This window comes from Epargyreus clarus, unplaced genomic scaffold, assembly GCF_041222505.1.
Source record: "Epargyreus clarus isolate Ecla_fem2 unplaced genomic scaffold, WU_Ecla_fem_2.2 ptg000003l, whole genome shotgun sequence".
Classification (NCBI taxonomy): Eukaryota; Metazoa; Arthropoda; class Insecta; order Lepidoptera; family Hesperiidae; genus Epargyreus; species Epargyreus clarus.
Window position 1 is genome coordinate 4,618,544 of NW_027332211.1, and position 25,787 is coordinate 4,644,330.

Here is a 25,787-nt window from a genome sequence, read left to right on the forward strand (position 1 = left end):
TTTCAACTGAGAAATCTACTTGTGCCAATAGACGAAAATAAATGCTACAAAAATCTTCAATATGAATTGACAGTTGTAAATATAGGCTTACACTCTAGTTTCTGATCTCATAATTAGGTGTCCAAAATGTAAACAAAGGTGTTGACCTATCAACAAAATACGTTTGAAATGGTAGTTTCTTATTTTTGTCCATATTAAAGTAATAAAATAATAATCTAAATAAATTAAGATTTATTCACATTTTCTAATATTTATATCACCTCAATTTTGATACATATAGTAATAATAATAAAAAACAAAGTTTATGGTAGAAAATTAAAATATGATAATGGTAACACAATCGGAATCCAAAACATTTTTTGTGCTGTCATTTTTAAGTTTCGTAACTGATATTATTCATTTTCGTGATTGTGATGGAACTCGAATGTTTTCTCGTTTACATAACACGTTTGTTAAATTGTGTATATTTGTTAAAGTTTTCGTTTTTTGTTGAGTTTGTTAAAGTTTTAGTTTCTTGTTAATTTTGACAGTGATTATGACAGACATTATTTATCTTATTAAAGTATGTACATAAAATGTACATACTTTAATAAGAGAAATAATTTATATACTGAATACTTTTTAAAACAAGAAATAAAAATATACAATTAAAAAATATTGCTTTAATATTTCTACTTTATGCATTTCCTTGAATCCATGAAGTGTATCTGGAAACTCGTGCGTAGACTCCCGGGTAGCGCGGCAAAGCGCACCTGTTGCCGAAGGAGACGACGCCCACGATCACATTGTTGTGAATGAGGGGTCCACCAGAGTCCCTGGAGCAGGTGTCACGGCCGCCGACGTCCAGCCATCCGGCGCACAGCATGTTGTCGGTAATTGTAAATCCTGCACTCGTATAACGGGTTCTGCACGTGTTCTGGTTCACTGTCCAAATTTGCACTTGACGAAGCTGCTCTGATGGTGCCCCGCCGAACTTAAAACCAAAGCGTAGTTATAGGAATCCATTCGAGACCCAATGACGTAGACTTATTTCTACCTAACTACAACAACGTTACAATACTGTGACCTGGCTTTAGACATTTGGGCGCATACGGGCTGTTCGAATCATAGATATATTACCCTACTGACGTACGTTATTAGTCTACACTAATATTATAAAGTATGTAAGTTTGTTTGTAATGAATAGGCTCAAAAACTACTGGACCGATTTAAAAAAAAATCTTACACCATTCGAAAGCTACATTATCCACAAGTAACAAAGGCTATATTTTATATGAAATATATTTCATATATAGATTTTGAGGCGGTACAAATTTTGCTGGGTAAGCTAGTATAATCTATCTATGGTTCGAACTAAACCTCAGAGACAATTAGATATCTGTGGCTGATTTCGAATAAAACCTCAAACCTGCTTGATTTTGGCTACAGATGTATATGAACAGCAGTTACATTTCGTCAAATACCTACCAGACTAGATGCATTTACTGCCTCCATTTCATGCACTTACTTATAAATAAAATAAATATAATATTTTTAATGTTTAGAAAGTATGGAACACTTTTTTTTGATGTAATAATGTGAATGTCATCATATTCTATTATGACCATTGAAATGAGGTATAGAGAATTAGTCAGTATTACAATATAATATTGGTAAATACTTACAGATGTGAGTCCCCATCCAATTGCCCACACAGCCTGGTTATCAGCAAGATTGTAGTTAGAACCAGCGATGCTTCCCGCTCTAACATTACCTCCTAAAGCGAAAACTGAGGCAACTCGTATCACACTAATATCATTATCTAAGGTACGAGGGTTATAGTTGGGGTGGTTTGCGATCCTGGCGGTGTTGTGCACCGATCCGCCGCTGTGAGCCCAAGTGGAGCCAACACGGGATCGGAAATTACCGGCATTACCGCTAAAATGCGAAAAAAAAACACAATTATAATTAATGGTCTATAAAATTCAGCACCTTGGCCATTGAACTTCACTCTGGGTGTGAGTCTTAACAGTTCTTTATAATTGTGATATCTTGATTATTCTAGCGATACCTCAAGATAATACAAAATATTTTAATGAAGTAATTTTAGGTACCAGGCAATTAAAAACACCACAAACGTATTTACGAATAGATAATAACCTAGGTAGCATCAACTAATTACATGAGGCATTTAAAGGGTCTCTGTTCCCGGGGTCGAGATTACGTAGTGGATGTTGAGCCAAATCTCACGAAATCTCACCTGAGGGGGATAAGTTGAAAAATCGCTAAAAATATCTCACATTGTTAATGGATTTTAATCAACTTACGAGAAGCAGTGGGCAGCAGACAGAACAGATCTGTTGTTAATGATGGTACCGCCACAGTTTTGAATCCAGTTGTTGTTCATAATTCGTAGAATGGCCACCGCGAAAGGGTATCTGTCGATGGTCGTAACTGAACCACCGACGATTCTCTCCTCTGAGGCAGCTGAAAAAATTATATTGTCATACAATAAGGTTAACTTCGATGCTATTACTAGACAGAAATGAGTGTGATTGTAGTGTCTAGAGTGAAACGGGAAAGGATTTTACCTACTTATAACTTAAAAATTAAAGAAAAATTGTAGTCTACTACGCATTTTTACAATATAAAAGTAGCAAACAAGAATGCAGTTATCATGATGATAAGTGGCTACTGCTGTCTATAGACATTTGTAGGCAGCCCCAGATATTTTCAGATTTTGGCCCCTTAAACCCTTTTTGGTTCGACTCCGTAGATACCACAGCCATATATATTTCTGCTTACCAACTGCAACGCTACTGTACTCCATCTTGAAGGTTGTAGGGAGAGATGGGAGGTGGTCCATCTTACTTCTCAGGGATAGACTGTATATGTAATGGACCTCATGCAGGGCTCTTACCTTAACTGGAGTTGATTACCGATTTCCATAAGTGCTAGTAGCCACTTATCATTAAGTGGATGGCATGCTGATTGCTACTTCTATTTTTTTATAATATAGGAGTAGCAGACGCGCATGCAGTCCACCTGATGGTAAATGGCTACTGCCGCCCATGGACATAATCATAATAAGTCATAAGTCATAATTATTTATTTGCATAAATGTGGTTAGTAGGTTGTACAGAGTTAGAGAGTTTCTCACATTTGCCATATTTGGCGTGCAAAAATACATTTTGACATCTGTAATCAACCCCAGGTAGGATTAGATATTCCTAACTGAAGTCGGCCACAGATGCGCCGCTACCCGTGAGGACTAGCTGGAACGCCTCGAAAAAGTCTGTCTCCCTTAACACACCCTTCAAACCGGAACACAACAGCGCCAAACACTGTTGTTATTAAGTAGAAATGGGTGTGGCGGTGGTGCCGCCGGAGTCGAACCACAAAGGGTTCTACCTTTAAATTCTACTATATAAAGAACTTCTTCCATTCACTTCTATTATATAAAAAAGAATCCAATGCATGGATGATCATGCAACCGCGACGTCCCTATCAAAACTAAACATCTAAAGAGAATCAATTAACTTAAGTGAGTTTACTACTAAAATAACTTTTATTTTAAATTCTCTTTCTTACCTATGACAGCCGAAAGCCCAAGAAGAAATAACACCGTTACTCTGTGCATGTTTGAAAATATTTTGGAAATGCTAACGTATAGTGGAATGTGCTATTTATATAGATAATTTTTTTGACATAATTAAGTCACCTCATTTTATCATATGATATCTTAATCACATGTCAGTCATTATGATTGAGTTCCTAAACTTCGGATTATTTCAATAAAGTAATTATTCATAGTGACCAATTAAAACCAAAGTGATCAATTATTACACTTGTTTTGTTGTTGTTGATCAATTGTTACACTTGTGTGTTGTATGGAGACCCCCTTTAATATTCAACTTTATTTTATTTTTAGTATTGGTTGCTATAGCGGCCACCGTTATGCATCCTCTGTAAAAAAATCATATGTCTATCTATTACGGTTCTACGGATATAGTTCCTGTGAGAGGCGGACAGACGGACAGACGGACAAACATCGAAGTCTTAGTAATAGGGTTCCGTTTTTACCCTTTGTGTACGGAACCCTAAAAATAATTTGAATAAACGTTGTTTTGGTAAGTACATAATACTGAAATCGCTCATATTGCATTTACAGTTTCCGTACTGATTAAGCTAAATTTGTAATTTTATATCAATTTCGCCGCTTGTAATCATTTAATTTTTAAACAAGATCTCGCTGATCAAATAGTAAAAGTACGTCCCACGTTATTTATTATACGATACACCTGACAACAAAAGGCCGCAAATCCATATAGGCCATGGATTATATCTGTCGCCGATAATCGGCCTGAATTAATTGACTTGCCTAACTAGCCAGATATTAGACAATGTACCTATGTTAAACTAATTACTTATATGCCGCAAACTGTTTATTATAAGAAATTAAATTAAACATCATTTAAGAATAGTATCTCTTTATTAATTTTATTTATGCATTTCCTTGGATCCATGAAGTATGTCTGGAGACGCGTGCGTAGTTTCCTGGGTAGCGGGGCAAAGCGCAATTGTTGCCGAAGGAGACGACACCCACGATCACGTTGTTGTGAATGAGAGGTCCACCAGAGTCCCTGGAGCAGGCGTCACGGCCGCCCACGTCCAGCCAGCCGGCGCACAACCCCCTGATAACGGGTTCTGCACGTGATCTGGTTCACTGTCCATACTTGCACTTGACGGAGCTGCTCTGATGGTGACGGTGACCCGCCGAACTTAAATTAAAAAGAAAGTATACTTTAGCCAATTATGAATTCGAAAGTCGGCGGCGTAAATAATTTCTACTTTAATACAGCAGTGTTAAGCAATGCTGTCAACTGTCTTCAGATACCCAAGTATACAGAGCATCCCAAGTATACGAGTAACTCAGGAACACGTTTTGACCGGCCTCAGATAAAACTCAAAACTGCTTGGTGTTTACTGCAGATGTCTTTGGAACTTGAATGTAAGTGCTTTTACATTTAACCAACAGATAAACTACACGTATTTACTGCTGCCGTTTTATTTATAAATAAAATAAAAGAATACTTTGGCAATGTTTAGAACGTAATAGAACTCTTTTTTACACAGGTGTGTTACAAATATTCTAGTATGAAGATTGAAACTAGTAGAGATTAGTCTGTAATATAGTTTAAATTAAAAAAATACTTACAGACGTGAGTCCCCATCCAATAGCCCGCACAGCCTGGTTATCAGCAAGATTGTAGTTAGACCCGGCGATGCCAGCCGCTCTCACATTACCTCCTAGAGGGAAAACTGAGGCAACTTGTAGTAAAGTAATATCATTATCTAAGGTACATGGGTTCCAATTGGGTTGGTTTGCGATCCTGACGGTGTTGTGCACCGAGCCGCCGCTGTGAGCCCAAGTGGAGCCAACACGGGATCGGTAAATACCGATACCATTCTATAATATGAAAGAAGCATTGATTATTAACGATATTTTTTTATATCTCAAGATAGTTTTAATTAGCTTAGCACGACATAACATACTTCATTGAAGAAGTAATATTTAGGAATAAACGAATAAAAATTCACATATTTACTATATACAAATAATTATAATCAATGAAGTTACGTCAACAAAGATTCTGACGCGACTGTATTTAGTAGGTAATATTATCACGGCACAGTATACTTCGATCCTATTATTAAAAATGGATCGGAAGAGCTTTTTACACAGAATATAGAAGTAGCAAAGAAGAACGCAATCCTGATGTTACCCAGATAAGATCAGATTCCTACCCGAGTTCGCCTTCAAATGCGTTGCAGATTTGGAATGCCGAGGCCTGAGGCATTCCAATAAGTTTGTCTCCCTTTTGTTAGGCACAAATTATTAATGATCTATAAAATTAAGCACTTCTGAATTTAACTATTGTATATTGTCATCTCTCTACAATTGTAACATCTGGTGGTGGTTTTCCGGAGTCGAATCAAAACTAAAGCCAAAAGGGTTCAAACATTGGTCACGATGCGTTTCCTTTTATTTGCGATCTTCAACGTTAATATAACATTGGATTTTGCAAATTTATTAATGATTTAATCGTTCGCTATTGTGTTCTGCTTTGAAGGTTTTGGTAAGTGAGACATACTTATTCGAGGTGGTCACTTCACTGTAGCAGAAGTCACTTCCCATCAGGTCGACTGAATGCTCTTTGCTTCATCAGTGATACGGAATCTAAACTAGATGAATCATCATGAAAGCACGACCTATCTACCTTTTTCCTGCCCTGTGCCCTGGGAGAACAGTTCTCGCTCCTCCCGCACCATCTGGTGTTCACGGCGGTATGCGACCACACATACCGCCGTCCTTCCCGGGATCGCTTACTGGATGGCTCGAGCTCCCAATCTTGCCGCCCGCAACCCCGGAAGCCTCCTTTTAGTCGCCTCTTACGACAGGCAGGAGTTACCGTCGTCCTACTCTAGTCCCGGAACTACAGGGACATTCGGTTTTAGTACCTACTATTTTTTTTTAAATAATCTTCGAGACGATTGAATTAATATTGATAATTTGTATAAAATTATCACAGGTTTAGCTCAGTTTTATCTTGAAGTGAGCAAAATCCCCGCCATAAATAAATGTCAACTTATCTACGTCCAGTTGATTAAATGCTACATGTCGTGCATATTATCTTTTTATATGATTGAAATAACAAGTGAGTATGCAGTCCACCAGATGGTAAGTGGCCACTGCCGCACTTGAACTTCTGTAACTAACTTCCTATAGAAAAAGGTGTTCTATCTGAAGTCGATCACAGCTACCCTACCCTTTACTTTTTTTTCTTTCTTTTCGAGGGGGAAACCTTCAAAAGGTACCCGACGACGTGGGAGCGACGTCGGGTTATGTGGAATTTTTACCGCACTAAAACATCCCCGGTGGCCGTCCTCGGCGCTTGTTGGAGAACTCCGGGATCTCTAACGGAACACAACCGGAGTCCTCCAAGCGCGATGCCCGAATCGAGCTCTGCCCTAGGGGAGCGTTCGCTCCTCCCACAACATCTGGTGATTACGACGGTATGCGACCACACATACCGCCATCCTTCCCGGGGCAGCATACTGGACGGTTCGAGCTCCCAGTCTTGCCGCCCGCAACCCCGGGAGCCCCCTTTTAGTCGCCTCTTACGACAGGCAGGGGATACAGTAGCCCTATTCTAGTCCCGGAAGAGAGCTACCCTACCCTTAGGGACTGTTATGATCGCCTCAGATTATGTAAGTCAGTCGAAATCCATAACAATTTACCGAAACGCAAAGTTACGTAAGTCACAAGTTGTATTTATTCGATTTTCTCTCGTTTTCATACCACAGCAGCAGGGCAGCTAAATAACGAATATATACTTAGTAAACGTTCCAAGTCAGTTCTCAGAGATACCAACGCCCCGGCGCAGTGTTCCTGTTGTTCCGGGACCAGAATAGGGCTACGGTATCCCCTGCCTATCGTAAAAGGCGACTTAAAAGGGGGCTTGTAGGGTCGCGCACCAGACGGTATGGTGAGCGTCAAGCTCACATGGGTGGGGCCCGACGGGGCCCGGGCAACACGCCAAGAGGACTGCGGTTGCGTTCCCTTGGAGATCCCGGAGCCTTCTACGCAGCGCCGAGAACGGCCACCGGGGGGATTTTAGTGCGGTAATAATCCCACATAACCCTGCGTCGCTCCCACGGCACCGGGTACCTTTTGAAGGGTTCCCCCTCGTCAAAAAAAAAAAGACATACCAACGCACCTCTGACAAAATCAAATATAATATAAGAAAGACCAGATACAATCCCTTTCAGTCCTTAACTAAGAGTCGTCGGAATTATCAAGCTAAAGAGCTCAATTAGAACCGAATGTTTCGTCGTGATAGTACGAAGTCTGATAGTTTAACTCTTATTCCCTGGAAGAATGGATAGTGTCTAGTGTGGAACGCTACATGCGAGCACACACTGGCACCTTCTACGTTCACATCTCTTCCAGGGCATCCAGTTTCATGGCGACTGACGCTGAAATTTGCAACTTGCAGTAATATGCAAATCTAATAATTAAATTGTGATATAGTCTGTAATTTTATTAATGTGATTTATAAGTTAATAAATATTTATCTTATAACAACCGATACATGTTCTCCAAAGCAATCGAGCATCGATCGAGTTCAGCACATTGTTCTAATGAGTATCGGTGCAGGATGTTACGGGTTAATGGCAAACCAATTCCGATTGTTACTAGTATCAAATGCCTCATAGCTGCTTTACTACTGCCTCGAATGATGCCTAGAACCCAACATGGCTAACTTAGCAGTGGTAACAGCTAGAATCGTTTTATACATAGCCCAGATACTCATGATATTCTACATGAAATCATGAAATACCAGTTTATTTCCTATTCTGGCCTACATAAGATAGCAATGATTATTCTCTTGCATCTGTTATAATCTGGTTGTAAGTTATGATCAGTTAACCATATATTTCCTTACATAAGGAACAAATTTAATAGCATGGCATTTGTGACTAATTTGACATTTTGTGTTTTGAATGGTTGTGATGCGTGACCGTTGGTTAACAGTAAAATAGTCGCTATCCTACAATACTCAATGATTCGTGACATGTTTCCCTATATATTCCATTCTCTGGAATTAAATGCCTGTTCAGTCTGGTCATCTGCTTGTAAACAAGTAGCAAGGATCAATTCCAAGATCATTATAACTTGGAAACTATTCGATATATCTGAGAAATGTTTCGGTGAAACTAAATCCATATAGAGAGCAAAGCTTCGTTTACGTGTAACTAGAAATAGATCAAATATTCCAATGTGCCTAATCCACGACTAATTCTCCAGACTAACTATACCAGAAAATTATATACTAATGAGTTAAATGGTGGTAGGAGAAAAACGATATTAAAATACAAAAAAACCTTTAATTCATGCAATAAGTACGCAACATTGGGTCTTCAAATTTTAGGCATTAGAAGTAATCCAAGACGTGAAGCGGTTCACACGAACGTTGACAGACGGGAAGCGCGGCTGCGCGCACATCTCGCCCCAGGAGGTAACTCCAACAATGACGTTGCCATGAATGACAGGGCTTCCAGAGTCACCATGGCACTGGCCACGGAACCCTTGGGTCCAGCCGGTACACAGCATGTTGTCGGTCACAGTGCGCGGGATCACAGCGTAACTGTTCCTACACGAAGATTGATTGATCGTTAGGATTTGAACGTGGCGCAGTTGCTCAGCTTGTACTCCCATGTACTGAAATTAGGTAAAAGACAACTATTAAACTTTGAAGTAATATGCAGTTACTCTGTTTCTGCTACTTTGTGTCTTTTACGTATCTACTACGTACTTATAGAGCTCATTTCAACTATCTTGAGTAGGTAATTTCAACCACCATGGTAGATCATGTCTGAGACCAAACCTAGCAGGAAGAGACCATACCACAGCAGTAGAAATGTTTCTTTTTTTCGCTCGATAATCCTTTCGTAAATATAAAGACTTGGTAAGATTTCGGAGCATAAAAGTTAATTAAGATTTTATAAAGAAGCTTGCCTCGTATTGTAAATCTAAAAAGTCTGAGAATACAGTGGACAATTCCACTTGTCTAAACAATTGGGTTCCTCAGAAGTAGCACGCATCCAGTTTTAAGCATGCTATATGTCAGTTTAATGGCTTTGATAAGGCAAATACTTACATAAAGCGTTATAAATTAATCCATAAAGTTACTGGTGATCTGATCGACTTCAGATAGATATATAGCTCTCAGAGCTCAGCAATTTTTTTAATCAACCGCAAATGGGATAAGTCTCTGAAAGACAGTGACGTTTCTATGCAAGAGACTTGACACTCGTTCCTTTATCAACCTTAAAACAAAATTGAAAGTAACTTACAGCAGTAGCGCCCCAGCCTATAGCCCAAACTCCAGTATTGTCAGGGACATTATAGTTAGAGCCAGCGATGGAGCCAGGTCGAACCCTCTGATTAAACACGTAGTTAGTGGAGGAGCGCAGGAGGGCGATGTCGCTGTCGAGGGTAGCGCGGCGGTAATTAGGGTGGATCGTTATACGATTGGGCTGATGGAGGACGCCGCCGCTGTGCGCGTTCGTAGATCCTACCCGGATGCGCCAGGCGGCGTTAGAGGAGCCTCTGGAATTAGATTACTAAACTGTTAATTTTTTGGTTGAAAGTTGAAGCATTAAATTGTCGTTTTTATATACTTAAACGAAAAATTGATCAAAATATATTATTATATTCGTATGATGCTGTGGGATTTAGAAATATTTTAGTAGAAAGTTATTTTGAAAAGAAAGACATTTTACAAGCGAGGTTGGGTGAGATTTGGTTCATGATTCATGATTCTCTCATGATTGCTCTACGTACCTGATAAATAGGTGCCTGAAAGTATATATTTAAACCATATATACTTAAACCTAACAATAAGGTAGACGGGCTACCTGAGAAATGACTCAACGTCGCCTACGGAAATTTTCAACATCAATAGAGATGCCAAATCATCGCCAGCTTCGAACGAGAGCTCTTTTCCTATTTTAAACAACCGTCTGCCTTTGCGCTCTGGCAAGATGGCTGAAAGGTAGTTATTTCCCATATAACAATCACAATGTTTAGCGAGGCGTTTCGACTTAGTCGTCAGAACTAGCAATCTAAGGTAAAACATTAATCTTATCTGGAGTTGACCACAGACGTCAGCGATAGGCGAAATTAGTCACTTAACATAAAATGGATCCGTCCTCATTTGCTACTTCTATATTACAACTAGCTGACCTGGCAAACGTTGTGTTGCCATATAAATAAAAAACGTTAAGGGTGAAATACCCTTATCACTTAGGGGCATGAAAAATAGATAGTAGCCAATTCTCAGACCTACTGAATATGCATATAAAATTTGGTAAAATCGGTAAAGCCGTTTCGGAGTAGTACGGTAACTAACATTGTGACACGAGAATTTTATATATAAGATAGAACTCACTCTAGACAGTGGGCAGCGGTGAGTATAGCTCTATTGTTGATGATGGATCCACCGCAGCGTTGCCTGAAGTTATTCCCGGCTTGGAGGTTAAGAAGGGCTGCACTAAATGGGTACTGCTCGATGACGGTCTGGAAGCCGCCGACGATACGACCCGATGGACCAGCGTTAGCTGAAATATATTAACAGTGTCATTTTATTGTACAAGCTATTTAAATATATACATAGTAATGCTAAGGAATTATCAATTATTATAATAATATTTTTAGACATACTACATGAAATTGAAATTCATAAAATATTTACATTCTTATTTTTTTTTATTAAATATGCGATACATGTGTGATTTTATTCCTAAACTTAAACATATGTGAAATTCGTCTTCTTGTTGGACCGTTTCCCCTTTAGCTTTTACTATACATCGTAACTAGTTATTATAATAAAACAACGACTGTTTAAAAATAATGAAAAGTGAAGTAAAGATTGAGATTGACATACGAACATTACCCTCCGCAGTAACAAATATGTGCCAACCTTGTCACATGTCACAACCTTTGTATCTTCATTGTATCTTATGAGAATAACATGTTTTTACTTCTAGTACAAGTCTAAGTAAGATTTTTACTTACCAATTGCTGCTAAGCTTAAAGCTACTAATAAGATCAAAGCACGCATTTTCACGTCCTCCGGTACTGCGTTGATCGGTAGTTGTGATAAAAGTATAGGTATCTTAATTTCAAGAAATTATATAATTACTTCAGTGTCAATGTTATCCTCATTAATACCAGTATTAAGATAAGACTCAAAAGTCCGGTCTTAATCCCCGAAATGTGATACGTGTGATAATTATGTTTAAAATGTCCGCTCCAAAAGGAATTATTTCCTTGGTTCTTATGTATTAATTATTTCATAAAGTAATAAACCCCATTTTCTATTAGGATTCTATTTGGCAGTGTCCCTTAATTACGTGACGTGACATTTGCAATTTTTTATCCACTAGGTGAGATGTCGTGAGAGTCCATTATATCGCGTGAGATTGTACGTATTTCATATAGGTATGATTATGTAGGATTTAGGTATTTTAGTAGAGAAAAGAATTTTACACAGAAAGCTTTTTACATTAAAGGTACGATGGGATATGTTTCGACCTCACCCCCAGAATTGCCTCACGTACCTAATAAGTGGACGCCTCTTTATAAAGATGGATCATAAATAGGTAAAATTTTATTCGCTATATAAGCCATAGTAACTAATTTCCAAGAAATCACTTCCTAATGCTCATTTATGATATACTACTATTAAATATTACACTTTATTAAATAAATAATAATAACTAACTTGAAAAGTATATAGCTATTAATTCTGTTGTAATTCGCCTCTAGATGTCGCTGTTTAACCGATTGTCATGAAATTGGTTTTTATCTATAGCAAGTCATTGCCCTATAATATAGAAGTGAATTATAGATAACCCCATATAATCATAGATTTAATAGTAGTATATCATAAATGAGCATTAGGAAGTGATTTCTTGGAAATTAGTTACTATGGCTTATATAGCGAATAAAATTTTACCTATTTATGATCCATCTTTATAATGAGGCGTCCACTTATTAGGTACGTGAGGCAATTCTGGGGGTGAGGTCGAAACATATCCCATCGTACCTTTAATGTAAAAAGCTTTCTGTGTAAAATTCTTTTCTCTACTAAACTATAACTTCTTCTATGTATAATTAGTCAAACTAAGCAAAACTAATACATTAAAGATCGGTGCTTAGAAAGCTAAAAATTAAAAAATGTCGATATTAATTTTTACAGGCAATACATTCATTATTCTTCTTAAATTTTAATTTTATCATGAAGATAAAGATTTTATCATGAAACGCAACGCAAACTTATCTACGTTAAATTTCCAATTAATCAATGTAATGCGCGATCTCGCAACGTAGACACTATGTAAATTCTTGCTTTCTTTTCAAAACCGAACAAACGTTATATAACGTTTTATCTTGTTCTGGTTGCGCAACAGAATTTTGCTTTCTTTGTGTGGAGACTTCCAGGCCAATATAAATCAATTTGCTCAGCGGAATCATTTGTATTCCGCTGGTATATCGGCCCATATCAAAAAATCCTCTCTAAGATTACCGAATGCCACACAAGCTGAAACGCCCGATTGAATCGTTGCGAAAAGGGTTTGCCAGTAACCACCAGTAACTAATTCAGTAAGGTTTACTCAAGCAAAAGATTTTGTTAGTAGAATCATCTATGTTATCAATCAATTACGAGTACAATCCCACTCGAGTCTCGAATGCGAAAGGTTACGTTCGTTAAGGTTCGTATTGGCGAAATGTGAATTGGTAGTCTTAATATACTTTTGAGAGCAATATGAACCTATCTTAATTTACTTATTCATTTTGAAATAAATAAACCACAGACCTGTATTTGTTTTGTAAATAAACACTACTAAGAAGGATGAAGGTGGTAACCCTTTGTGGTTCGACTCCGGCGGCACCACCGCCACACTTATTTCTACCTAATAACAGCAGTGTTAAGCACTGCTGTGTTCTGGTTTGAAGGGTGTGGTAAGGGAGACATATTTTTCCGTGGCGCTCCAGCTTAGTCCTCAGGAGTAGCGGCGCATCTGTGGCCGACCTCAGGTAGGAATATCTAATCCTATCAGGGGTCGATTACTGATGTCCATGGGCGGCAGTAGCCACTTACCATCAGGTGGAATGCATGCTCATCTGCTACTCCTATATTATATATAAAAGTAAACACATTAGGTACATGGATACAAATGAATAACGAATGATTGTTATATTCTTATTTATAGTTTGTCATATTTTCCAATTTAATGAATTATTTTATAACAATTTTATAATAAAAACACTTTTTTTATATTATCTAGTTTTATAGATGTAAGTGTCATGGCCAATTAAAAAAGAAGTTGTCAATTTGAAGTAGCTGAATGCTACTTCATAATAAATGCTGAATTATGTAGGTACCTACTGGTGAGAAGATATTTCATTAAAACTTTATCTAATATTCTCATACAAGTGACCTACGTCTTTTTGAGACTAAATATATATAAACTGATTTATCCTCAGTAACACGGTAACAGTATAGCCCCTAATGATTACCAGATCCTAAGATTCTAAGATTATCAACATGAGTTCTTTGTATTACCTTTGTATTACCTAGGAATACCTGGGTACCTACCCAGTAAAATGACGCACGACTCGGAGATAGCAATGAACCAGTCGAAAAGATTTTAGAAAAGCCTACCTATGGCTTTACCTAATATCTACCTACTATATTTACCTATATCCAAACGATTGCAGTATTGACAGTTCATGGGTAACAATAATCACTACTTCCATCGTAAAAAAATGTATGGCGGTCAATGACATTTTATACTTATTAGTAGTATATCGATGATATACAATTTTTATTCGTTTACTCAATTATTCATAGACCGATGACTTAATTAAAAGCCCAGCCGCTGTAAAATCAATTTTCGCTAGTGTTGACTTTAAACATATACAATCAAGTTGGTTTTTTTTCATAGCACAACACTAAACCTCGTTTTACTATTTGCAACAAGTAGGCGCCTTCATTATTACTTGTAACAAATTATTTTAACCTACACATAATCGTTTTTTATCCAATTAAACAATTTACGTAATTTACGTAATGCGCGATCTCGCAACGTAGACACTATGTAAATTCTTGCTTTCTTTTCAAAACCGAACAAACGTTATATAACGTTTTATCTTGTTCTGGTTGCGCAACAGAATTTTGATTTCTTTGTGTGGAGACTTCCAGGCCAATATAAATCAATTTGCTCAGCGGAATCATTTGTATTCCGCTGGTATATCGGCCCATATCAAAAAATCCTCTCTAAGATTACCGAATGCCACACAAGCTGAAACGCCCGATTGAATCGTTGCGAAAAGGGTTTGCCAGTAACTAATTCAGTAAGGTTTACTCAAGCAAAAGATTTTGTTAGTAGAATCATCTATGTTATCAATCAATTACAATCCCACTCGAGTCTCGAATGCGAAAGGTTACGTTCGTTAAGGTTCGTATTGGCGAAATGTGAATTGGTAGTCTTAATATACTTTTGAGAGCAATATGAACCTATCTTAATTTACTTATTCATTTTGAAATAAATAAACCACAGACCTGTATTTGTTTTGTAAATAAACACTACTAAGAAGGATGAAGGTGGTAACCCTTTGTGGTTCGACTCCGGCGGCACCACCGCCACACCTATTTCTGCCTAATAAATGCAGTGTTAAGCACTGCTGTGTTCTGTTTGAAGGATGTGGTAAAGGAGACAGACTTTTCCGAGGCGTTCTAGCTTAGTCCTCAGGGATAGCGGCGCATCTGTGGCCGACCTCAGGTAGGACTATCTAATCCTATCTCGGGTTGATTACAGATGTCCATGGGCGGCAGTAGCCACTTACCATCAGGTGGACTGCATGCTCGTCTGCTACTCCTATATTATACAAAAAATATATAAACGGATTTATCCTCAGTAACACGGGAACACTATAGACCCTAATGATCCGCGTCATTATACGCACTGACTTTACCAGTGCTACTAAGATTATCACCAAGAGTTTTCTTCTTCTTTATATTCCTAGGTGCCTAGTAAAATGACAAACGCCTCGCAGATAGCAATGAACCAGTCGAAAAGATTTTAGAAAAGCTTACCAATATAGAAACGGTTGCAGAATTAACAGTTATTGGTAACAATAATCACTACTTCCCTCGTAAAAAATGTATAGTGGTGCTACCACCGTAATCATTCACGCCAGTTTATACAATTTTTATTCGTTTACTCAATTATTCATAGACCGATGCCTTAATTAAAAGCCCAGCCGCTGTAAAATCAATTTTCGCTAGTTTTGACTTTAAACATATAGAATCAAGTTGTTTTTTTTTCATAGCACAACACTAAACCTCGTTTCACTATTTGCAACAAGTAGGCGCCTTCATTATTACTTGTAACAAATTATTTTAACCTACACATAATCGTTTTTTATCCAATTAAACAATTTACGGCGATAACATAAGTATGGAACATTCTATAGAGTACCAGGGTACTTAAATTTTCCAAATGTTTATAGGTGAATATAACCACTATTGTCTTCCGATTCTTAATTTTTATTATTATTTTATTATTTATTTATTTATTTTATACAATCTTACTTACAACTAACCTTACAGGTTACCTAATGCGTTAGTTTAATTTACATATATGTATAAGTTACATATACATTATTCAAATGACAATAATAATATGGTTGAAAAGGACAAAAATTGAAACCACTTTTATTTTCGGATTTCAGTAAGTTTCATTTCTGTCCAAAATGGAATGTCCCATTTCAATATAAAATTATTGGTCACATTAGTCACAACGAACGCTCAATACATACGTACGCAAATCTGCATGTGTTTTGAATACTGAAGCAGTTAATTAACTGTATTTCGTGATTCTGAATTCAATACGCTTCATTAAATAGTTAATGTGAGATACAAAGTTTTGGTTGAATGTATAGTTTTATATTGTGACCCAAAAACGGGTCATGTGAGCAGATATTGATCAAACGGCCGAAATTTTATTGATAACATTATATGTTGTATGTTATATCAGATTCACTGAATTACTTAAATGGTAGCGGCAGATTATGTTTTATTACGAAATTGGTGTAATAAACCTACAGAGTTTACCTAATAGATACCTATTTTATTTCGAGGGGGAAAACTTCAAAAGGTATCCAGTACTGTGGGAGCGACACAGGCTTATGTGGGATTCTTACCGCACTAAAACCCCCCTGGTGGCCGACCTCGGCGCTGCGTAGAGGGCTTCGGGATCTCCAAAGGAACGTAACCGGAGTCCTGTTAGCGCGTTGCCCCGTCGGGCTCGGTCCAGGTGAGCTTGGCGCTCGCCACACCATCTGGTGTTCACGACGGTATGCGACCACACATACCGCCATCCTTCGGCCGGGCCGGGCCGGCCGGGGCCGCTGGCCGGGCGGTTAGAGCTCCCACTCTTGCCACCCGCAAACCCGGAAGCTCCCTTTTAGTCGCATCTTACGACAAGCAGGGGATACAGTAGCCCTATTCTGGTTCCGGGCATAACCTAACAAATCTTAACATTCAGTAGACACTGCTGCTACGCAGAAATGTGTGATGCAGATAGAACTACTAACGGTTTCCTTTTTAAATACAAAAAATAAAATATTCTGTTATACAATTTTACCTCATTTTACTCCACTGAGGAGGGTAATGTTTATAGAACGTATGTATATCTTATTCTTGGGTATGCCACCTATCCCAAACGGCTTGTCGGATTTTAACATATGGAGGTGTCGCTGAATATATTTTTATAAAAAGTATTAGTTAAGTGTTAATTTTACAGAGTCATATTCACCGTTTATAGAAAAAAATCAATAATGTATTTAAAAATAAATACTGTCGATAAAAATAGTAACAAACACGGCAAATGATAAGAAGAGTTAACTGAACGTATATTTAAATAAGATTAACCACACGGCACAATAATGTAGAGTGCAAGTACAATCATACTAATACTATTAGGTTGTATATCATATGAGACAAACACACAGTATCTTTTTATAAGTCAGCGGTAACGGTATGTCTTGCTAATAAACTTTTATTGTGTAGTAAACGTCGACCGTAGAATACTTTGTGGTACTATGAATGTGAATGGAGAAATCGAAGTATTGGAAGTACAAAATGACGGTTACAGCTCTGTTTCTACTAGAGGTAAGCTACGTACTATAATTCTTAAACTCACATAGAAACCTCGTCGATCTGGGACATCTGTGTCCAGTGCGGGACAGTAATGGAATAATAATGATACTAATATGTCTAGATAGATATATCTGGTAAGATATCCTAGAGATATATTGAAACATACTTGCACATAAATTATTTTGAGAGATGACCCATGACACAGACCACAACACAGGTACAAATACAGGTCTGTGACCCATGCTCAGCTGTAGAGTACTAGGATTTATTATGACACGAGTACACAAAAAAAATAGTTTATATATTTCGGAATAATGCTTTAGACGATTCCTAGCACGTTTTCAGCGTTAATTCGTTCACCCAAATTAATAACATAATGATAAACATGTAGAAATATTTAATTTAAAACGAAATTTACGGTAACACATTAACTATGTATTTCAGCGGCAATTTACTATTTGATGAAACAACTGGCAAATTCAATTTGTCGGAGAAGCTTAAAGCCACACAGAGCAGGATGTAAATGTTAAATCGTTAATTCATTGTGAATTTTGTCCGAAACCACATTACGTAATCATTATCCGAAACTTCGAACAAAATTACGGATTTCATCCGAATTTTCGGAGACCGTTCATCAACTACATCGGCAACTCTTTGGTAGCATAATTATCAAATTGCAGATTTAAGCTTCCAGAATGTTATCATACGATAGACACGATAGTCTTATCTGCTCTCATCTGAACGTTTAAAATTGCCGCGCAGATTAGCGTAATCGGCATGTCCCGTGACTACTTATCATGAGATAGGCGGCAAACAAAACAAAGCAATGAACTGCGATGACTGTGATGGACACGTAGTCGGTGCAATAACTTTATTGTAACGACTTGCCTCGATTACAGGATAATAACCTATTTAGTAAAAATACCGATTTTATATCTGTGTTTGAAAATAATCGTGTAAATGCTAATAAAACAAAATAAAATGAAAAGTATTTATATGGAATATATTTGCCAATGTTTTATTATTATTTAAACCATTTTTTTTATTTCAATTATATAAAATTTACATTTAATTATTTTCAATATTAACCTAATAAAAAGACAAGAAATAATATATAAAACAGGTTTTAAAATACTTATAAAAATAATTAAATTAGATAAGCTTCATCGAAATTGTTTATATAAACAATTCGGTAACTTTAATATGAGATAAAAATTCTACACTGGCACAATTGTTATAGTATTAATAAATAAAAAGCTCTAGACAAGATGTTTTGCGCTTTCCAAAATTAATCGTAAATTATAATTTATTCTTCATTATACAAAAGAAAGATTGACAAGTACCTATTTAAGTATATTATCTTTCTTCCGATCTTCAATATTGAGGACTTAAATGTGGGACGATTTTAATATCTTAGGTATGTAGGTATTTTATCTTTTTGAATTTCCCCAGGTAATATACTTATATAATTTTTATTTTTGACATTTACACACTTAAATAACTAAAATAAATTAAAGTAATATAAAAAAATAATGAAATAATATAACTTTATTTTAAATTAAATATAAAAAGCTACATCTAAATTGCTGTCCCTGGGATGAGTTCCCAGATTGCTGGCAACATTCCCTCGTTGGATAGCGAGGCTATTTTATATTTTATCTTTTTTGGAGAAATCAAACTGTGATTCATCATAATATACGTCCAATTGTTTTCAAGTGGTCGATAAGATTGCGCTTCAGACTTCGCAATATTTTTGCAATGAGTGTCAATTTTTGTGGCTGATCAGTAACCAGTTATCATTAATAATATTAGTTTTGTTGACAATTAACATGATTGTTAACTAAGCTGCTAAGTTATGAATAAATGATGAAATTTATTAACGATTATGAGACTGCTCTAATTTTCTTAGGTCATAATATTTTGTAATATTTTGTAATTTGTTCCTATGCGTATTTTGTCCGTCTATTTATCTTTAACTTCTTAAAAGCATTTTTAGAATCTATTGAATCGACTTTGAACGGACTTTTTATTACTTATAGAGCGTCACAATCATGGAACAGGGCTTGCTTTTCTCTTCTATGGTCACAGTAATTTAACTTTCTATATCATCTAAAAACTTCGAGGCGAACGCGGACGGTTCCTTGTTTCGTATATTCTTAAACTTAGTCCTACACTTTTTCGTTCCTAAACAAAACTAATAAATACAAACCATTTCTTTTCATTTCTGTTCATACAATGCAATCACTTAGAATAAACAAACAATTTTATTATTTATCAAATGAATTTGAAACTAAAAACAATCGACTGGGACAACTATTGTTTGTTCGCGTGAGAGCGACCTTGCAAGCACGGAAAACAATATTTCATTGTTTTGTTTTCACTTAAACACGATATTGAACAAATACTGCGGACCAGTGCAATTTCTGTAGCATTTGTAGTTTGGGTTTGTAGAGCTGTTTGTTGAAACTAGCAATTGTTATTTACTATTGTTTTAAAGCAATTCGTACGGCGCAAACATTCTGACTTATGAATAAATGAGTTACACTTACTGCTTTGTAGACTCACTACATTGTTTTTTTTGTGGGTGCCATGGATGGGGAAATACGAGATTCTCCAACCCAGAACGGAATAATAAATGAATTATTAAGATGTGCGCCTGACAGGCAATGGAACTGTGTTACGTCGAGCGTCGGTGCAGTAACACTATTAAGCCGTGCTGTATTCTATTGTACCTCTGACAGGAAACAAATCCTATTTGGACTTAGAAAAGCTTTGAAGAAATATCTGCATAATACTCAACACCATTCGGATTGCTAGTTCATCTGCTAGTTTTTATTTAAAAACGATATAATCTAAAATGCTTGATCACTGAATCAGAAATGACATCGTTCAAAATAGAATATTATTATAACATAAACAGCTACATTATGGCAGTGATACTTATGGCTAAGTGTCACTACATTAAATCAGATTTATGAGTAAGTGTAACATAACTATTTAAGGTACGTGGTTTATTTAAATCTAGCCATTAAAATCACGACACACTAACGTATTAAGTTTATACTATACGCGAACACATGCAAACGTAAACGTGCACATAGACATACAAACACTCACACAAATACAAAGTTTTAGTGAAAAACAGATATATCTTTTATTAAACGATGATTCCCAAAACTCCAATTTACAAATAACTCTTAATACCCATTGTACAAAATAAAGCTCCTCTTACTCTATTTCTGGATAATGAAATCCAACGTCGTTTACAAAACCACTAAAACAGCGCACAAAAGTCGAGTGTAATGGAGACCGACCTATTTAAATCTTTTCAAAAATTTACGCCCTACCCATTTAGCTGTTTAAATGGGCATTTTCTGTTGAATTCCTGGATTCCTACAGATTTCTGTATATTGTGTTTCTGAGTACTTAGAAATGAATGTGCAGCTCTGACATTTCTGACTAAGATTTACAAATACCTATACCTAATAAGTAACTTTCTACACTTACAGAGATTCCCTGAGTTATGAGTGCCATAGATACACATTGATAAATACACAAACACTCAGACTCAGAAACGGAAATCTAAATGTATCATATACATATCTGTCTTGCCGGGATCGAACCCGCTCCGCTACGGCAATAGCGTAGCGCTATTGTGTTATAAATAAATGGGTCCTCGAAGTTCGGGAATGCTCATGAAAATTTCTCGGTGCTAATGAAAACTTCTAACTGTGACCCAGGTTGCCCAAGCTTGAGATTATTAAACATTTCGTGTACTGAAATCAACAAATAAAATATATATAAGCAGATAGATATAATGTCTAGCTATTTACATCTGTAACCAACCCACAATAGAATTGCCCCCACCATTAGGAAGGTTATTTAAATGCTTTGCCGTCCGTGGGGATACGTCGATCCGCCTATTATTTAAAACTCTAACATCACACTATTCAAACAAGAGGCCCTGAGGTATATCAGAAACTAAGTACACAATAAGAAAATAAAACTTTCAAACCAGCGTACCATAACTTTAAGATGGAAATAAACGTGACGATGCTGCTGATACAGTCAATCTACATAAAGCACTTCCACCTTTAAAGTGTATATATCATCCCAAAAAGTCAACAATCGATATCATACTTATAAATGCACTACTTAGCATTTCCCTGTCCTAGAAAAGCGGTTTTACCAGAGCCTCTGCGCTTGGCTCTGCATTAGTGAGCGCAGTAAATAAATTACTTCCTAGAAAGACACAGCTGTCTATTGCCTGGAATTTATTCCTCAGTCATCTATTACAACATTCATGGGACAAAGAATGGACCTCGAACGCTAAATATATGTATCACGTGAACTAATTAAGCATCTATCCTTATAAAAGCGCTACTCGGCATAGGTCTCTTCTGGAAAAGGAGTTTCATCGAAGTCGTGCTTGTCTTTGCATTAGTGATCGCAGTAAATAAATAACTTCCTAGAAAGAGACAGCTCTATCTCATGGATTTTATCCCTCAGTCTATTACAACACTCATGGGACAAGGAATGCTTCTATACTATACCGTATCATTATAATCTTGTATACTTTATGCAATTTGCCGATAACTACCAAAGATAGTCGAACCAATGATACTACTTAACTAAATTTTTAACCACGAATTAATTCTTTGTTTTGAGTCCATTTTATCAGTCACATGCTCCGCGATAACCAAAGGATAACCTACTTTCACTTGTATAAATAAGATTTTCTGTGATCGCGCCGAATAGTTAACGAAAATTGTTTCATCGATTTGTGGTGATTGCACGTAAAAATGAGATTGCTATCTGGCCAAGATAAGGATGGCGGGGCGGCAGAGTCGGCTCTTATGTCAGGTCAGTGGTCTTTGCAAAGTTAAAGTGTAGTCTGTTGCAACAAACACAACTACTGTTATGGAAGAACTAGCTAATTAGTATTTTTTATGAAATTGGAGTAGCTTCCACTTGATGGCAAGTGGTCAATGCCGCCCATGGTCATTCGTGAACTACACTCTTGAAGACTATGTTGTTCGTCTCATATGTAATACAGTTTACCTACCTGATCTAACCATATTGGTTTCACCTTTCGCTATCAACGAATAACTAAGGTTTGGGGGCCGTTAGCACCCATAGAAATCGATAATAAATCCTAGATAAGATTTTATTCCTACCTGACATCGGCCGTAGATGTCTTGTAAGCCCTAAGGGCCAAGTTAGAATGCTTCGTATACGTGTATCTCACAACACAAGTACAGTCATTAGGCATAAATTAGTATGACGATGGTGGCACCCTAGCCAAACCACTAAAGATTTTACCACTTTTAAAATTTGCGCTTTTAGTTTGTATGTATTAACAGAGTGCGCATTGCTGTGTTCTAGTTTTAATCATGTTGTAAAACAAACCTACAAACTTACGAGTCATTCCAACTTTGTCAATTAATTCCTTCTGTAACTATGTGTGTCCTCTTTAAAAAGGTCTGAAAGTTGGCTGTATACGGATAAACTGGCTTTATTCTCTCCACGTATGTTTGTTTATGGGTACCATAGAATATACATATTCATTCATTCATTCTACGGGTATGAGTTAATTCACATAAAAATAGTATGGTTGTTTGGAAAAGTTTTCTGTAAGCGAAAAAACCGGTTTTTATTCTCTCTAGGTATGTTTATGTATGGGTACCATAGATTATAGATGGCTATTCAAACATCAATTTATAGGGCATTAGGGGTTTTTCATATTAAATTAGAATTATTTGGAAGAGTTCGCTGTGCGCGGATAAAACCGGTGTTTATTTTGTCCGCGTGTATTTCTGATCATTTATGTATTTGTTCATGTGTGCAATTAAAATTTATTCATTTATACTTCGTAAATTAGCGAAGTTTTGAATCTTTTTTGGTATTATGATGTTAAGTGAGATGCAGCCTTGGATAAAATACGCTTGCCTAGAAGTAGCCTATTCACCCTTGCCTTGAACAATTGGGATTGGGTCGTATGTATCGGGAAACAACGAAGGCGGGAGTGTGTTCCATTCTTTGAATCGTATCTATCTCACATTAGAATCTGGATAAAAGATGTCCATGTGTTTAAAAAGTCCTTAGATATTGGCTACATGTCTCATAACTAGTTAATCTGAAAATAGGATTAAAAATTATTTATTGTTCGCAAACTTTTGAATTGACTGTTTTTTTCTTTTGAATCTGTTATTTCTGTCCCGTTTTGGACCTCAATCCACATTATGTATAAGGTAATCTGTACTCTGCTTGAGATGTATGCTTTTCTGCTGTAAGACATTTCTTCCTACGGATATCTGTTCTCCACGCGATGTGAATAATTCTGAGCGGTACGTCGGTACATGTTCACCTACAGATCTTGCTATTACGAGTCTTGTCACATAGCGAAACACTAAACACACATGTCTCTACGCCCTAAGCTTTCAGGTCAGATTTACTTTAAATACGGGTAGTATTTAAACGAGTGACTGCAAATTAAGCGTTTTGAATGACAAAAATAATGAATTTTGGTTATAGTTTTACAAAGTGAGCGACTGATCTAATCACTACAAAACGTAGAACTAGACATTATCTATCAGACTGCAACAATTTAAACAAATCTAACTACACCTCTTAGGTAAGTTAGAATTCATCAAGGCGTTTGGGCTGCAAAGCATTCCAAAAAATCAGACGTACATACATACGCTCGAAATACATTACCCTCTGCAGGCGTTTAAAAAGGGTTTAATTGAATATAGAATATTAACTATACAGACAGTTTTGAAGACCTTATATTTTCTGGAAACCAGTTAAAATGAATTATATGTATCAAAAGTGACCTACTTAAATAAATGTAATTGTAAAATTCTGGATATTGTGATACAGTTAAATAATACAGGTGAAAAATAAAATAACTCAACGAATATTTGAATGTTTAATATTTATGCTGATAATACCGCTGAAAATAACTTTATTAAAATTTTCATAACGAATGTTCATGTTTAATATTTTTGCTGTAAAAAAATAAGGGTGGGTTGCATCGAAAGCCCGGTTAAAGTTTCCGTTACAATTAAATATAACAGTAACTTTGACGGTAGCGATGGAATGTAAGAATTCTGTTTTGCACCAATTGATTTGTCATTAACGTCATTTTTATTCGAAATTGACAGATAGGGAAGTTGACAAATACTGTAACTTTAACCGATCGCACTTGACCGGTTACAGTTAAGTATTAGTTATGACGTAATTTCAACCTCAACTAAAATGGTGCAACTAATTATTTTCTTAACCATGGATTTGACGGTTGGTTATGCTTCTGTAATTGTTAAATTGTAATAACATGATGCAACCCACCCTAAGTATATTATATCAATTTGATATCTAGAGCTCAACATCCAGATTCATAAAACTATAAATCGCGTAAACAATTACTCTTTGTCACGACATTTTTATCATACATTTTATCGTAACTTTTATGTTTTGATTTCATTCGCCATTAAATTTAATCAAGCCACAAAATTGTGATAGCCTAGTCATAAAAAATAAAAAATAATAATAAAGGCGCTAGAAGAAGTACGGCTCAAAAGGAGAAGTGTTAGGCGCTGCTGCGTTCCGGTTGTAAGAGAGACAGACTTTTCCGAAGCGTTCCAGCTTAGTCCTCAGGGGTAGCGGCGCCGCTGAGGCCGAACTTAGGTAGGAATATCTAATCCTATCTGGGGTTGATTACAGATGTCCATGGGCGGCAGTAGCTACTTACCATCAGGTGGCTACTCCTATATTATAAAAAAAAAGTTCCACTTACACATCTATTTCTGAAGCATTTCTGCGTTTCGGTGGAAGTATGTGAATGCCTATTGACTTGCATGTGTGGAGATCATTTTTGTCCTAAGGTGTAATAATGCATCCGAGATTGACTTCAGATAGAACCTGCTCTGTATGAAGTTGGTTACAGATGTTCATAGGTGGTGGTGACCATTAACCATCCGGTGAACTACAAGCTAGTGTTCTATTCCA

At 36.6% G+C, this 25,787-nt stretch overlaps 2 protein-coding genes across 8 annotated transcripts in view; one reads left to right on the forward strand and one right to left on the reverse strand.

Moving 5' to 3' along the window:
* The window catches only part of kcc (solute carrier family 12 member kcc), a 479,479-nt gene that overhangs the window by 321,213 nt on the left and 132,479 nt on the right, over positions 1-25,787 (forward strand). The gene's annotated exons all lie outside the window — the stretch shown is intronic.
* On the reverse strand, positions 677-11,699 carry LOC140747922 (uncharacterized). Its single transcript, XM_073080572.1, has 10 exons — positions 11,624-11,699; positions 10,998-11,166; positions 9,901-10,156; positions 8,978-9,265; positions 5,287-5,449; positions 4,592-4,760; positions 3,571-3,641; positions 2,307-2,466; positions 1,665-1,917; positions 677-973 (listed from the first exon to the last, which is right to left on the reverse strand). Exons 1-10 carry the CDS (start codon positions 11,667-11,669, stop codon positions 677-679), a joined length of 1,872 nt encoding a protein of 623 aa, XP_072936673.1. The 5' UTR covers positions 11,670-11,699.